The sequence below is a fragment of the Engraulis encrasicolus genome, chromosome 21 (genome assembly GCF_034702125.1).
Source record: "Engraulis encrasicolus isolate BLACKSEA-1 chromosome 21, IST_EnEncr_1.0, whole genome shotgun sequence".
In the NCBI taxonomy this organism is placed as follows: Eukaryota; Metazoa; Chordata; class Actinopteri; order Clupeiformes; family Engraulidae; genus Engraulis; species Engraulis encrasicolus.
Window position 1 is genome coordinate 24,557,541 of NC_085877.1, and position 15,173 is coordinate 24,572,713.

The 15,173-nt window shown below is 44.2% G+C and overlaps 2 protein-coding genes across 5 annotated transcripts in view; one reads left to right on the forward strand and one right to left on the reverse strand.

Moving 5' to 3' along the window:
* The window catches only part of sf3b2 (splicing factor 3b, subunit 2), a 30,904-nt gene extending 28,641 nt beyond the window's left edge, over positions 1–2,263 (reverse strand). For 2 of the 4 annotated variants that reach the window (XM_063186447.1, XM_063186445.1), the window contains exons 1-3: positions 2,078–2,263; positions 1,388–1,434; positions 1,005–1,064 (exon numbers count right to left, since the gene is read on the reverse strand). In XM_063186447.1, coding sequence (XP_063042517.1) covers positions 1,005–1,064; positions 1,388–1,434; positions 2,078–2,207 — 237 coding nt within the window. In that variant the 5' untranslated portion in view covers positions 2,208–2,263. Of the gene's footprint in view, positions 1–986; positions 1,065–1,387; positions 1,435–2,077 lie in introns of all 4 variants that reach the window. The other 2 variants (XM_063186446.1, XM_063186444.1) reach the window with 1 other exon arrangement.
* A 2,251-nt stretch (positions 2,264–4,514) lies between these two features.
* capn1 (calpain 1) overlaps positions 4,515–15,173 on the forward strand; it is a 65,789-nt gene continuing 55,130 nt past the window's right edge. Inside the window, exon 1 of the mRNA XM_063186448.1 lies at positions 4,515–4,641. The gene's annotated coding sequence lies outside the window, so the exon portion shown is untranslated. The remainder of the gene's footprint in view (positions 4,642–15,173) is intronic.

The following is a 15,173-nucleotide window of genomic DNA, read 5'->3' on the forward strand; positions in this document are numbered from 1 at the left end:
GATCAAAAGCCTAGTCAAGTTGTTGTAGTTTACTTGGGTTTGGGAGCAATATAAAAAACCTTCAGAGAAGGGACAGTTGGGATGAGTTTACTAACACTCACTAGGCTTTGTTTTACAGTTGTAATGAGTTTGGTGACAGACCTTCATTGACACAGCAGAGGAGACATCGGGCTGCATATAGAAATTAATGTGTAATGAATGTGAATATAGACATAAATGTGTAATATGTTGTTCAGCCCTTTTAATGGGAGGAATTTGGAAAAAACTGGCCCTGTGACCAGCACCCCTCATGTAGAATGTGTAACTTACGCCTACAGATATGTGTGGGGGAAAAGGCATAGCCTACCCTCTAAGACCCTTTTTGTCTATGCGTTAACAATTTCACAGTGCTCTTAAATTCTTATCTCTGCTCCTATTTTGTTTTATTATTGTTTCCCAGACCCCTGCATGAGGGACGAATGAAACTGTGTTGTAAACAGAAATTATTCACTGTACTGCATTTTTTGACAATGACAATGTACTACTATTATACAAGTCATGGGTAAAATCTTATGTAGCCTTATTTCTCAAAATATAAATGGCTGAAATATAGGCCCAGGCCTACAGTTTCTCCATGCGCCAATGTCATACTGTAGTCATTGTTTTGCCGTTTTGCATTTACGCTGCAAGAATTCACCCCCCCCAAAAAAGGCCCGTGTGAGAAGACCCCCCCCCCCCCCCCGACAAGATAAAACCCCGACTGCCCCCATAGTTTCCAAAATTTCTGTGGGAAACACTGATAGGGGTCTCACATGCTCTCTCTCTCTCTCTCTCTCTCTCTCTCTCTCTCTCTCTCTCTCTCTCTCTCTCTCTCTCTCTCTCTCTCTCTCTCTCTCGCTCTCTCTATCTGTCAAGGTTACAGACACTCAAAACAAAGCATACATTAATGTTCATATGAAAGATGGTATATAATGGCGTCTTAAAATGTTAATAAAACCGCTCTGTACCTGTCGATGAGGTCTAACCTGTGACATTGGTTTGTCATCACCTCCTTGCATGTTGGGTTTGGTGACAATCATGCCCGTCTACAAACACATAGACAACAGACACACACATACTTCAGTTCAGTCTATTTTTCCCAAACAATCTAGGCATCAAACCTGCCAAATACAGACCTCTCAGTCTGTACTATGAACAATAATTACGTACCGTTATCCATTACTAGGAGTCATTATAACCACCTTGGACATGGTGAAAGCTATAAATGCTCTTTCTCTACTCTGACAAGTAAGCTTATCTTTTGCAATGTTTTAATACAACAAAATAAGAATACATTAATTAGAGAAGGTGACATGTTGTGCACTCTGAAAACTAAGTTTAAGTGGACTGTAGAAGAGCCCATTCTTACCTGCATCATGTATCCTTTCAACCTGTCAATCAACTCCTCCCTCGGTCCTGAGGAAAGTAGAAAACATTATGTCTTTACCGATTATCGACATGCACTATAAATGGACGAACTAAAGGCATGGAACATGTTGAGTGTATACTAATCTTAAGTCCACAAAACAAACAATAGCCTTTCAGCTGGACATAGTCGACATTTGTTAAGCCAGAGCTTCAACAACCTCGCAATCAGCTGCTGTCAAACCTTGTTTAGGCCATTGGAGAAAATGATGATGCACGCACGGCGCACTAGATTCAAATTCAAAGTTTTCAGAGCCACTTTGTCAGAGCAGTAGTTCAACAAAGCATCAAACTTGCTCACAAATAACACTTAACTTATCTTGCTAGCTGTGGTACGTATTCGTAGGTTGGCTAACAAGCTATGGGTTCTGGCTAGCAAAGACACGACTTTGTTGGAGATGTTTGGCTTCTTATGGTTATCGATGCTGAACACTATGTGCACTAGATCAACAAAACGTTCCTAGAAATAGCAGATTTTCACATGTATAGCAGCAAAGATAGCTAAACAAACAAAGTTTAATTGCACAAGGCCTGAGACGCAACCATAATAGCCTGAAGTTGTGCTAGCTAGCGAGCTAACCACCACCGGATATTTGGACCGCGCACAAAAGGAGAACACGCTGGCTTTACGTACCCATTACTGGTGCACCGATGTCCGCGAGTCTCGCCTGCAACTCTGGGATACTCCATGTGTTCAAAGACGCAACAGCACTACCCAGGTCGGACGGGTTGCCGTCGGTTCCCGGTGGTCCGTCGCTAGCCATCTTCAAGTTTCGTTCATTCACTCACTCCGCGCACCGACAACATACACATGCGAACGTAAAAGAAGAAAAGGCTCATGGGAAGTTCCTCATTCTTTCACCCTCATACTGGATAAAATTATCTATCGCCACCTACTGTACTGGACATGAAACTGCCTCAAAATCACAGGTAGGCCTATAATAATAATTTATTAGACATTCCAAGTCCAAGTCCAAAACACTCCAAGTCAGTAGGCTGAGGCCATTCTGACCCTAGCTTAGCCTACCGTTCTCTCATAGAGTCGGTCATTATATTAGCCTATATTATTACTTTCAATATCAATATCGTGAGTAGGCCTATCTACCAGGGGTGGGGAACCTTTTTCATTTGAAGGGCCACTTCAAATTCAGAGCCGTAAAAGTCCTCTGAAGGCCGTACTGAACACAAACCAGGATTTTCCCCTTCACTTTTGGCCTATATTGAAGGCATCCACCTTTTAAACAAACACCACCTTCTCTAGGTTCCCTGAATATAACTGAATTGTTTTGGAAATGCATTTTCTAAGATTCCTTTACAAAATATGTCATATTTCATGTGTATAACATAACATTAAAATTATATCGGGGGCCGGATAAAAAGGCCCTCGAGACATAGGTTCACCACCCCAGGCCTACTAGACTAGGCTTGAGCTGGCCTAGCCCCAGGGCAGACTCTTGACATGATGTGTCTGTATGTGCATGTATGTTGTGTGTGTGCTCGTTTAAAAAAAAAAAAAACATAACCCCCCTTTGCATCTGCACTTGTTGTTTTAGTATATTTTCTGTGCACTTTGTATTTGCTAGTGATGTTGGCTATGATTATGTCCTCTTTTGAAAGTCGCTTTGGTTATAAATGCAATGTAGTGTAGGCCTAATGTAATGTAATGCAATCTCCTCCTGGTACAATTTCATTGGCATTAGGCCTAGACAAAAGGACAACCTTACACTCATGTTAAATGAGGCTATCAAAATTACTGGTTCACCTCAACCCTCCCTATCACCCCCACCATCACTCCTTCCAACTTCAGGTCGGTGCTACATTGTAGGCCTACCACATCACAAAATCAGATACAAGAAGTCCTTCATCCCTCAGCTGTAGCCATGCTCAACATAAGATGAACATTACCAGCTAGCCTCAACATAAATGTACTGTTTTTTCTTGTTTGCCTATGTTTGATCAGGTCTTCTGTCTGTAGAACTGGGGCCACGCTAAATAGTTTTCTGTTTCATGTGTTTAACAGACAGTTAAGTTTCATCTTATCCTATCTTATCTTACCTTATCTTAACTTATCTTATCATCACCATAATAATCATAATCATCATCATCTTCGTCATGGGGCTGGGGCAGCTGCGGCAGTCATGGATAAGTGGGCATCAGACTTGTAGCCCAAAGGTTGCCGGTTTGACTCCTGACCCGCCAGGTTGGTGGGGGGAGTAATTAACCAGTGCTCTACCCAATCCTCCTCACTGAGATACCCTGAGCATGGTAAACTGTCCCGCCGTACTGCTCCCTTGGGGCAGCATTGGGGGCCGCCCCCTTGCATGGGTGAGGCAGAAATGCAATTTTGTTGTGTGCAGTGTGCAGTGTTCACTTCTGTGCTGTGGAGTGCTGCGTCACAATGACAATGGGAGTTGGAGTTTCCCAGTTGGACTTTCACAGCTCTCACTTCATCATCAGCAGGCCTGCTCAGATTGCTTACAAAGTCTGCATGTGGTGTGTGTGAGTGAGTGGGGGAAATGGCATGCAGGGGTAACTTAGATTGAAAACAACTTGGGAAAAAGGAAAACTATGGGCTCATTTTCTATTTTCTTGAATTTATACCCAGAAAAAAACATTTTACCACATATGCCTATTGTGATGATAAATTAATTAGGCTAGATATTTTGTTTCCCTTTTTTCCGAGGTCAAACTGAAAAAGTAGACTAAATCATCCACAAGACCTCAAGTTAGACTGTTATTCTTGAGATGAAAGTGATTGGCCACTTTTATAGGCTATATCTCCTTCAGTGGAATTTACAGTGCCACAAAGAGGCAGTATTGGACCATGATGGAAATGAACAATTTCCAGTCTTAAAAACAATCAAGTTGCACAGCACAAGCGTGCTCAACCAATTTCAAACTTAGTCAACACTCATTAAAAAAAAAAAGTAAATATTTTTTTGCATCTCAGGAAGCCGTTGTAACATTACAGTATAATCACAGATCATCTGTGCACACATGCTGCTGCGAGCACGGTCACTGGGGCATGCGATGGGGCGTTGACACAGAGGCGTGCCAGAGAATGGCTTGCGTTTTTCAGTGAAGTGTGTGAGAGTGTGTCACTGTTAGGGGACTCCCATGCATTGCAAGTAATCGGGCAAAATTCCCAAAACCCCATGAACCTATACTGTTCAGTGCGAAAGGACATCACCGCCAGTGGTAAGTAAAGTTTGTGGTCGAGATTTTTCTTCTTCGTGTATCCACCCGTTTCGCGCTTTGTGTGGAACAGACAAAGATGTTTTTGACCGATGAACCAAGTGTTTCATGTATGTAGCACACAGCTTGCAAAAGGTTTTGACAGGGGGATCGGCACGCTTGTAGTCCATTATAGATTTTTTTTCTTGTATTTCCGGAGTTATGGCGAGTTGAGGCTTGGGGAGGTTTCAAAACAGCCCATGAAATGTAGCGTAGGCTGCTCAAGTCTGATCGTTTCCTGAACCTTGCCAGGAATGTTTGATGTGTCTTGTTTGACAGAGAGGGGGTCCAGTCGTTGTCGTTGGAACAGCCGCTCAGCGCTTTGGACACGAATGACAGCTGATCAGCTGGCCAAACACGGCTTTTACGCACGTTAACGCACGAATACTTTGAATTGGTTTGGAAAGGGAGAAGTAGCCTATGACAAGTACTTTCCACTGTCGTTAGGTTGAGTTATTCGAGAAAACAATCTAGCATACCCCCATATCTCAATATAACAAAGCTAGACGTTTAAATGCTCCCATTTGGCATATCTGCAAAATGGTTAATCTATGTTAATAACACTGTAGGCTACTACTAGTCCACAGGGCTTGAAAACTACTGTTTACATACAGGACACTATGTTATTACAATACTTGTTTACAATACTGCTTGTGACTGTTTTGACTACAGTCTGGCCTGAGGACCAGAGTTACAAGTATAGCATAATTCATTCAAACCTGAAAAACACGCACTTGTTCGCTAAAATGGAAAGATTGCGACAATTCCCTTTGATAAGACCATTTTGTGTAGCACAATGACATTATTCAATGATTACTGATTGCACTCGAGGTAGTTGTGATGTGTTGTAGCCCTACAGGGAAGCTGACAGGGAAGGACAAAGGGTTCAGTTGGCCCATGGAGGGGGGCACAATTGGGTCCTCATTACATTGCATGAGTGGTAGGGGGGCTTTTCAGCTGACTTTGTCAAAGGCCCGGCCAAAGCTGTCTGCGGCCCTGCGGCCTTACCCCACATTTCGGTTCATGAAGTGGTTTTCTCTTGTCCAACTATGACAGGAATGTCGACTGTGTCTGACACATCCGATAGACCATACATTAAAAAGTGAAGAAAAAATATATTTTATAGTCTATCCATTGAAAGTCGATATTAAAATCATTGTACTGTTCATGATTCCTGACCCTGTGCCATTTTGAACATGTCAGGCAGAGTACAGGCTACAGTACTCCGGCACATGAGTGTTTCAGCATGTAATGGTTTCAGCATGGGAGCGATCTTTTTTTGGCAGCCTCTCCCCTGCACAGCCATTCAGAGGGCGTGCCTGCTTTTCCACACAGAGGACTTTCCACCAATGAAATGACAGACTTTCTCCTGTTCGAAGATTAGCAGAAAACATGAGAGGCAGGCATACAGTGAAGAGAGAGAGAGAGAGAGAGAGAGAGAGAGAGAGAGAGAGAGAGAGAGAGAGAGAGAGAGAGAGAGAGAGAGAGAGAGAGAGATCAGAAGTGAGTAAAACACATGGAAGCGGTGTGCAAAAAATTCACAAAAAAAAGGCAGAGAGAGAGAGAGAGAGAGAGAGAGAGAGAGAGAGAGAGAGAGAGAGAGAGAGAGAGAGGAACAGAGGAAGAGAGAGAGATGCCAGACAGCAGAAGTGAGCAAAACACATGAAAGCAGGGTATAGAAACAGAGCCTGAGAGCGGATGAACCAGATAATAGACTCGTGAGAGCAACAGACACGCTGAGCACAAAGTAGAGTTGTCATCATTTTGAAACAGAGTTGCCGTCATTTGCTCTGAGCTGTAAGAAGAGGATGAGTAAGCCTTATTCCCCTTCTTCATTCAGAGCCTTTATAATATGCATGTTGTTACCAAAATGGTAATAGGCATGACCTCTAACAGCTTTTGACAGGCCCGGGACAAAGTCATCTAAAAGACCCCTTCCATATAGAATGTAATGCTGGGCCCTCCATCTCCCTGGGCCCTGGACCGCTGAACTCTTTGTCCCGCTCTGTCTTCTTCCCTCATGTTAATTTACTGAATACCCTACTATGTTATGTCATAGCAATGTTATGATGGTTGATTTTGCAAGTAAACACTCAGTTGAATCATTATCTTCTGCGCCAAAAGGCTATGACAGTTCATGCATGGGCATGGGACATGTGCAGGGAAGCCAAACAGGTCAGTTGTTCCGGGCCCAGGAAGAGGGGTGGCCTAAAACTGGGTCTTCATTACATCGTATATTGGGTCAACCGTATCTCGTGCCATTCGTGAGTTCATTACGAAAAAAACTGAAAAATCAACTGTAAGCCTCGTGGTGCCGTTACGAATAGCCTCATTTCTCGTGGTTGGATGATGAAAGGGGGAATTGACAATTGGGGTAGTTTGGTTCTGGGGGGAAGAATAATGGGGACGGACGTCAACAATCAAGCGTGAGTGAAGGGTAACTGGAAACGACAGTAATAAAACATTTCAAACAAGTGATTTAGGGTTAGGTTTAGGGTTAAGGTTAGGGTTAGGGTTAAGGGTGATTTATGCCTCGAGACCAACTTCCCTCCGTCGTGATGCAGTGAGCCGCGCAGTTAACGGAGTGAAGCCACCCCCCCCACTCACGCAGGTACTCTGGGGCACCTCCCCAAAATTGTGACTCGACGCAGTGAATGATGCAGACAGCAACAGAGGGACAGAAGCAGGAGACGCTGTGATTGGTCCTCTCCACCAGCCTGCTCTCGAGAACAAGCTACTTTCTTGTTCTAACCTTCGTCGGGCAACGGACTGTGTGAGCTCTTCATTAAATAAGTTGCCCGTGCTTTGTCGTTTCATATATTTACACGAACCAAAGACAACACATGCGCTTGCAAGTTACGACGCTGAAGTTATATTTGGCAGTTGAACAGTGTTTCCGAGGAAACATTCCACTTCGTGCGACCTATCCTCGTCAAATGAGCCACTTCTTTCTTCCTAACCGCGGTGGCTGCCTGTGCGATCAAAAATGCACGTAACAAAAAGATTTAATGTTTCATTTTCATTGTCGTCGAGTCTGTGTAGCTACAAAACAACAGACACGTCTAGTTTACTCCTTGTATTGAAGGTAGAGTTTGAACAATCATCTCGCTGTCCCTATCGTTGTGACGGAAACGGATAGCGCAGCCAGAATGGAGCTATAGCCTAATTCAATATTCACTGCTCCCCTCCCGGAATGCACGCTGCTCAGTGGTCTCTCTCTCTCACTCTCTCTCTCTCTCTCGCCCTCTCTCTCACCTACTCTCGACGACAGTGCGCGTTGCCCAACCACGATTAACGAGGCTATTCATAACTGCACCACGAGGCTTACAGTTGATTTTTTCGCGAGACTGGGCTCATTGAGTTGGGAGGCCCTTTCCCATGCTTTTGACCCGGGCCTGGCCAGAGCTGTCAGCAGCCGCCCTGTGTTGTCCCTCCCTCTTCATTCTGACTGTCCTCTTGCTGCCTTTGGCATGCTCAATATTTCCTTGCTCTGAGCTATCCCCATGGGCTTCCTCTCACTTCTTCCAGTGGAGTGCAAGGTTAATAGGATGCCCCACCCTCCTGAGTATTCTCACCGTCTTCCACTATACTTTGCTGACCTGAACTAAAGGGTGGTTTATGCCTCGAGATCAGCGTCCCTGCGTCGTGATGCAGTGAGCCGCGCAGTTAACGGAGTGAAGCCCCCCCCCATCACGCAGGTACTCAGGGGCACCTCCCCAAAATTGTGTCTCGACGCAGGGAGCGACGGCGTGAAAGGGCGAAAATAGGTCTCTGATTGGTCCTCTCGACCAGCCTGCTCTGTCCTCGAGTCGAGAGCTACTTCCTTGTTCTAACCTTCGTCGGTCTACGGACTGTGAGCTCTTCATTAAATAAGTTATCCGTGCTTTGTCGTTTGATTTATTTACACGAACCAATGACAACACGTGCGCTTGCAAGTTACCACGCTGAAGTTACAGTATTTGGACAGTTGAACAGTGGTTCCGAGGTCGAGGAAACATTCCGCTTCGTCCTCGACAAATGAGCCACTTCGTCCTCGACAAATGAGCCACTTCTTTGTTCCAAACTACCACGGTGGCTGCCAGGGCGATCAAACATGCATGTGATATAAAGATGTAATGTTTCATTTTCATTATCGTCGAGTCTGTGGAGCCACAAAAACAACCGGCACGTCTAGGTTACTCTTTGTATTGAAGGCAGTTTGAGCGTGGAATGACATCGCGCAGACCGTGCTTCAAAACAGGGCATAAACCAAAATTAACTGCATCATGGCTGCGACAAGCTCACTCTGTGGCGCAAGTAGGAAGCATAACCCGCCCTTAAGGCCTCTTTCTTAAAGCGGTACCAGTAGGTGTTGTATTTGGTGGGCATGCAGGGTGGAAATGCTCTCTTATAGGACTAAGAGTATGTGTGCGTGTGTGTGTGTGTGTTTGTGTGTGTGTGTGTGTGTGTGTGTGTGTGTGTGTGTGTGTGTGTGTGTGTGTGTGTGTGTGCGTGTGCGTGCGTGCGTGCGTGTTTGTATTTGTGTGTGTGTGTGTGTTTGTGTGTGTGTGTGTGTTTGCATCTGCATTGGAACACAAATTAATAGGATAAGTTATCAACTGCAGTCTCTGCTCTCTAAGTTCCTTCAGTAATTGACAGTGTGGTGAAAGTGAAACTTGGTTTGTAATATCATACGTAGCTGGCAGCACAAGTTGAAAGTGAAAGCTCTGGTCCCTCAGCAGGCTTCTTTTTAAATCTGAGATGAGCCAGATCATGATGGCTCATTTTTGGAAAAATGGCATGTAGCTCGAATCTGGAAGAACCACATGCAAACTGTATTCTTTTTTACCATGATGAAACCAGTTTGGTAGCAACATAGGCCTACAAAGCGGCCTTCAACATTCCAAAGATTTATAATAGTATGAAACTCCTCGTGTATGTCTGAAGTACCTTGTGTTATTTCCAGACTTTTATAGTTATTCCTATTCCAGCCTTTTATTATTGTGCTAATTTCGTCCATCCCATTGAGATTTTAACAGCTTACGGACTTAAGAGGAGCAGCATAAAAATAGCATAAATGAACACAAAGCAAATGCAGGATACAAGATAATAATATTAATGTGAAAGGAAGTTAAGACCCAACAGCATATACAGCACATATTTTTTATTTCTATCACACATTTACATACAGTATATCACATTCCCTTGAGTCAACAGGTCTCTTAACTGTCCCAGTGCAAAAAAGAGGGGACACAAAGAAAGAGATCAATCAACTCAGACAGACAAAAGATAAATTGTACTTTGCAGGATTTTCGCCACAACAGTACAAGCCCTGACATGAAGTTCAGAAGGGAAAAGACATTCTGGGCTTAGTCAGAAACGCTGTGCACATTTGTGTCTGTGAAGGTTCCCATTCATCCAGGTGATTGAAATGGGCACTTAAAGTTAGCGGGACTTCTTCTTGGAGCTTGGAAGCATGTGAAAAGATGAAACGGTTTCAAGCTTGAAAAAGAAGCACAGTCACCAAAATCCAAACTTATTTATAGGGGTTAGAGAAATGGTCTCCGTGCTTCAGCCCTTGTGGTGCTCACAGTCCAGGGGTGCATTTCTGGAAAGCGTAGTTGTTAGCAGTTAGCAACTTCGGTAGTTGCCAATGGGAAATTGCATTGCAACCAACAAAGTAGCTAACATATTTAGCAGCTACGCTTTCCAGAAATGCACCCCAGGACAGCAGAATGAAGACAAACTGGGCTACTTCTCAGAGGGATGACCGGAGCACTCAGCATACTTTTAGAGGTTTTTGTCATTTTTTGGTGCACAAAGTGACTGACGTTTCAGTCACTTTGTGACACCCTGTTTGGCTGTGAGGTGTGTGGCCCATGCAGGGCCAGCTGGCGGGTTCTGCAATGCACATTCACACTTCTCATGTTTCTTAATCACCATACAGAAACTAATCTCTCACGACTCACTGCTGGGACTCTGCTTATGATATACTGTACAACAGTGTGCATCACGACACTGAAGGAAGAGAGCAATTAAGGGATGTGTCTTGAGTTAATGGAAGGAGGGAGAGAGAGGGAGGGTGAGAAAGAGAGAGAGTTGAGAAAGAGAGAGTTGAGAATAAGTGATGAGAAACAGAGAGAGAGAGAGAGAGAGTGAGAGAAGCTTAACTCTAACTTTCAATGAAACATGGAACACCTCTTCATATCGAGAGAGAGAAACAGAGAGAGAGAGAGACAGAGAAAGAGAGAGAGAGAGAAAGAGAAGGAGAGGGAGACAAGGGGAGATGTGGTGTTGAAAAGAGTGGAGCAACATGAGAGAGACAAGCTCGCGGTGTGGTCTTTGAGTGCATGTTGAGATCTCAAGGGGCATAGCGGGGTGGGCAAGACGCACGAAAGGGGACGATCTGTCAGTGGCTGCCTGGCCTGGCTTTTCCCTGGCCTGTCACGGACGGCGACATGCAGACGGGAATGTGTGTGTGTGTGTGTGTGTGTGTGTGTGTGTGTGTGTGTGTGTGTGTGTGTGTGTGTGTGTGTGTGTGTGTGTGTGTGCTTGTGTGTGTATGTGTGTGTGTGTGTGAATGTGCATGCCTGTGGTTATGTGTGTATATATGCTTGTGTGTGCTTGTGTGTGTGTGCATGTGTGTGTGAGAGAGAGAGAGAGAGAGAGAGAGAGAGAGAGAGAGAGAGAGGGCACACATGTGAAGGGTGACGGCAGCTACAGTATTTGCACGCCCGTGAAACATTTCTTCAGCGTGGCGGCAGAAAGGGAAGCCTGTCACGTGAGCGCGGATGAAAATAGACAGATGGAGAGAAGAAGAGGGAGGTGAAGAGAATAGAGAAGGTAAAGGAGAGAGGAGGAGAGAAAAGGAAAAAGAGGCCCTCAATAAAAAACGGGTGAAAATAGACAGATAGAGAGAAGAACGAAGAGAAGAGGGTGGTGAAGAGAAAAGGAAAAAGAGGCACTCAATGAAAAGCACAAGGAAAAAGACAAAGGGACAAAGACAAGGGAGAGGAGGAGGAAAGAGAAGAAAGGATAGTGGAGATGAGAAAAGGGAAAGAGGACACAGGTGTGTGTGTGTGTGTGTGTGTGTGTGTGTGTGTGTGTGTGTGTGTGTGTGTGTGTGTGTGTGTGTGTGTGTGTGTGTGTGTGTGTCTTCCTGCTTGTGAACGAATGAACATTGGCGAGCCAAGTCATCATTTGCCATTTGGCTGTTTAAGTTAGTTAATGATAAACTGCAGTCATTAGCCAACAATTAGTCCACATAAAAGTTGGGCCTGATATGACAATGCTGTGTGCTTGTGGGGGTATGTGTTTACGTATCTGTGTGTGTGTGTGTGTGTGTGTGTGTGTGTGTGTGTGTGTGTGTGTGTGTGTGTGTGTGTGTGTGTGTGTGTGTGTGTGTGTGTGTGTGTGTGTGTGTGTGCGCGTGCATGCGTGCGTTGCTGCGTGCGCGCACACTGTAATGTCTGTGACAGAGAATCAATACCGCAGAAAGAAATGCTGGTGGTGTTTGTTTATTTAGCCGGAGTCAGATATGAAGGTTTGGGTCCTACAGTATAATCATTAAACTCCACTGCACTGTGTGTGTTGAGTCAGACTTGCCTAATTAGATTGCAGTTCCTGTTTCCTCCCCCCCCCCCTCAGGCTTTCCACCCACGCGGTTCCTCACTTACAGTGATACCCCAGCTTTGCCAACTATGCTGAAGGAAACACTACATAGTTGCAATGCAGAAGAAAACAATGACGTATAGTTATTTCCCTTATGACATGTCTTAGAGATACAGTATGTCATCCCATATTTTAGAGATCATATCACTGCTATACAGTAAATTTTCTCGTATATATTCTCTTAACAGGTACTCTTACATACTGTAGCTGCATGAACTGCATGAAAGTCTAGCCCACTCTGACAACAATGAGCCACATGATTGCTCACTCGCACAGAGATATCCCATGCCATGGGCAAAAATCGTATCGAATCAATGCATCCAATGTAATGGAGGTCTAATTAGTAGTTACCTGGTTGACGCGGACTACCAAAGTTCTACATGTCGCATCACACTAGGCGGGCCCATGTTCCTAATTCTCCGCCCCCCTACCACCTGGGCCCAGTAACAACTGACCTGCTTGTCCTCCCTTGTCAGCAGGCCTGCATCTACTACATCAGGGATTCCCAACCTTTACCTTGACAAGGCCCCCCATATACCGGTGCATTCCAGCCAAGGCCCCGCTTACATGGGTCGCGTCACATTATCTTTTCTGTGGACCCCCTTTCACAACCATAGTGGAGGGCCTGAGGCAGTGTCCCACTAGGATAAAATAATATCAATAGGAATAGGAATATTGTTTAGCTTATTTTTGTTTTATTTCGTTGCATGTTATTCAGTTTATTCAATTTTTGTTGTTGTTGTGCTATATTTTTCCTGCCATCCTGCCGCGGCCCCCCCCAGGGATCCCCGGCCCGCACTTTGAAAACCACTGTACTACATACTGTAGGCTGCGCTCACAATAGGGGCTTCCTTAAGCTTGAAAATAGACACCGTCTGGGTTTCCATTTAAGGCATTTTGGAGGAAACATCGCTGGTCATGTTTCCAATGCAGAGGAAAACAGTAGCGTAGGCTACAGTTTTGCTCTTATGACACATTTTAGAGATTTAATCTCATGTTCGGAGACAATATCACTGGGCAAACTATAATAAATAGTCTCTTAACTAGGGCTGCTCGATTTATGAGAAAAATCTATATCACGATTTTTTCAGGCAATATTTCTTTTAAAGACAAATAATTGTGCTAAGCAATTCACAGTCTTCCCTTCCTTCGGCAGTGTGGGTGGAGTGCCATAGAGAAAAACACAGTGTTGTTCTAGATTAGGGTGACCAGACGTCCCGGTTTGACCGGGACAGTCCCGGTTTGGAGTTGTGTGTCCCAGGTCCCGAGCGAACCCTCTCGGGACACAAATATGTCCCGGTTTTGGCCACCCACCACATTGCGCCATGTCTATCAGGGTAAATATATGGAATAGATGACATGTTTACCTGCCACAATTAATGGCAGCCAGCGCTTGTATGAAAAGCCTGAAGGAGTCAGTTGCTAAAATTGATTAGAATGCAGGAAATTGCATCTAAAAAATACAAAATTTCCTGGGGGAGGACCCCCAGACCCGCCCGTCAAATATTGTCCTTCAGTCACGCACGAAGTGTCCCGGTTTCAGACTACAAAAATCTGGTCACCCTATTCTACATGAGTGTTGTAGCAAGTCTGCTCTGTGCTCGCAATGGCTCAAGTGGAGGGGAATGTATTGCGCTTAGCATAACATACCTTTAGGCAGTATAGACAAATGACAAAAATATTGTTGCAAATTGATATTATGAAATTTGATATTGTTTGACAGCAATATTGATGTTGTGATATAAATTCGATGTATTGCACAGCCCTACTCTTAACCTCTGCATAGACCTGTACGCGAGTGGCAAGTGCCAACATTGAATCATTCAGGACAATGGCCATACTGTATATAGGCCCATACGAGATGCACTACATCGGGGAAAAAAATAGCGGTAACACTTTCTATAAAGCCCATATCTATAGCTCTTATAACTACTTGACTGGTCACTGTTTGGCAAAGTTTTGGCTCATCTTCGTTTACATACAGTGTAAACTATTCATTTCAGATGTAGTGTGGAGTCTGGTCAGTTATCTTTGCCGTGTTGGTCCAGTTCATAGCCTCGACGCACATCCAAAGACTTTAGGGTACAATTATCGTAGCATAATAAGCATTGCATAATTAACGGGCCGTTGACAGTGTGAGCATCAGTCATGCATGTTAGAATGGCATGCAGAGTAGTCCACTGTGTTGTACTGATTGATTATTACTGGGTTTGAGGGTGTTTTTTTTTAAAAGCTAGGACATTTGCAGGATTCATGCACTGGAAGACAATTAGTGGTTCCCGTAATTCAGTTGTGTTGTTTTTCTCTCTCTTGCACCATGCCTTGGGAACATAAAGGTGACTGGAAAAAAATAAGAGTAGTTTGTTTGGTTGCTTAGCAAAAGAGCTGCAGAGAGTTTATATTGTGGAAGGGTGTGTCTGTCTTACACAATCAGGTCTACTTGAAGACTTTCCCCAGCAACTCAGTAGGCCTACTCAGTCACACTTGCTTCATTCCATTGCAGTGAGGTACACGGATGCGTTAAATGGCATTTCACAACATAAACTATAAGTATAACGATCACTTCAACTGTCACACAAATTCTCAAACTGAAGTTGTGCTTCAATATACAGCTAAAACCTATGGAAAGGTAACACAATAACAAAAGAACAAAAAATGGCGAAACATTCAATACTTTATTTCAGGAACCTTTTCAGATTTGTTAATAGCTTTAAAATAACCTGTCTCATACTGTTCAGGAACTTTGCATTTAAAAAAAAAAGGCTAAGCTTGTTTTGGGCCTAAATTGTCGTTTCTAGTCCCTGAGTATTCCAGAATGTGGCGTTAATGTTATGCAGTTTTAGAAT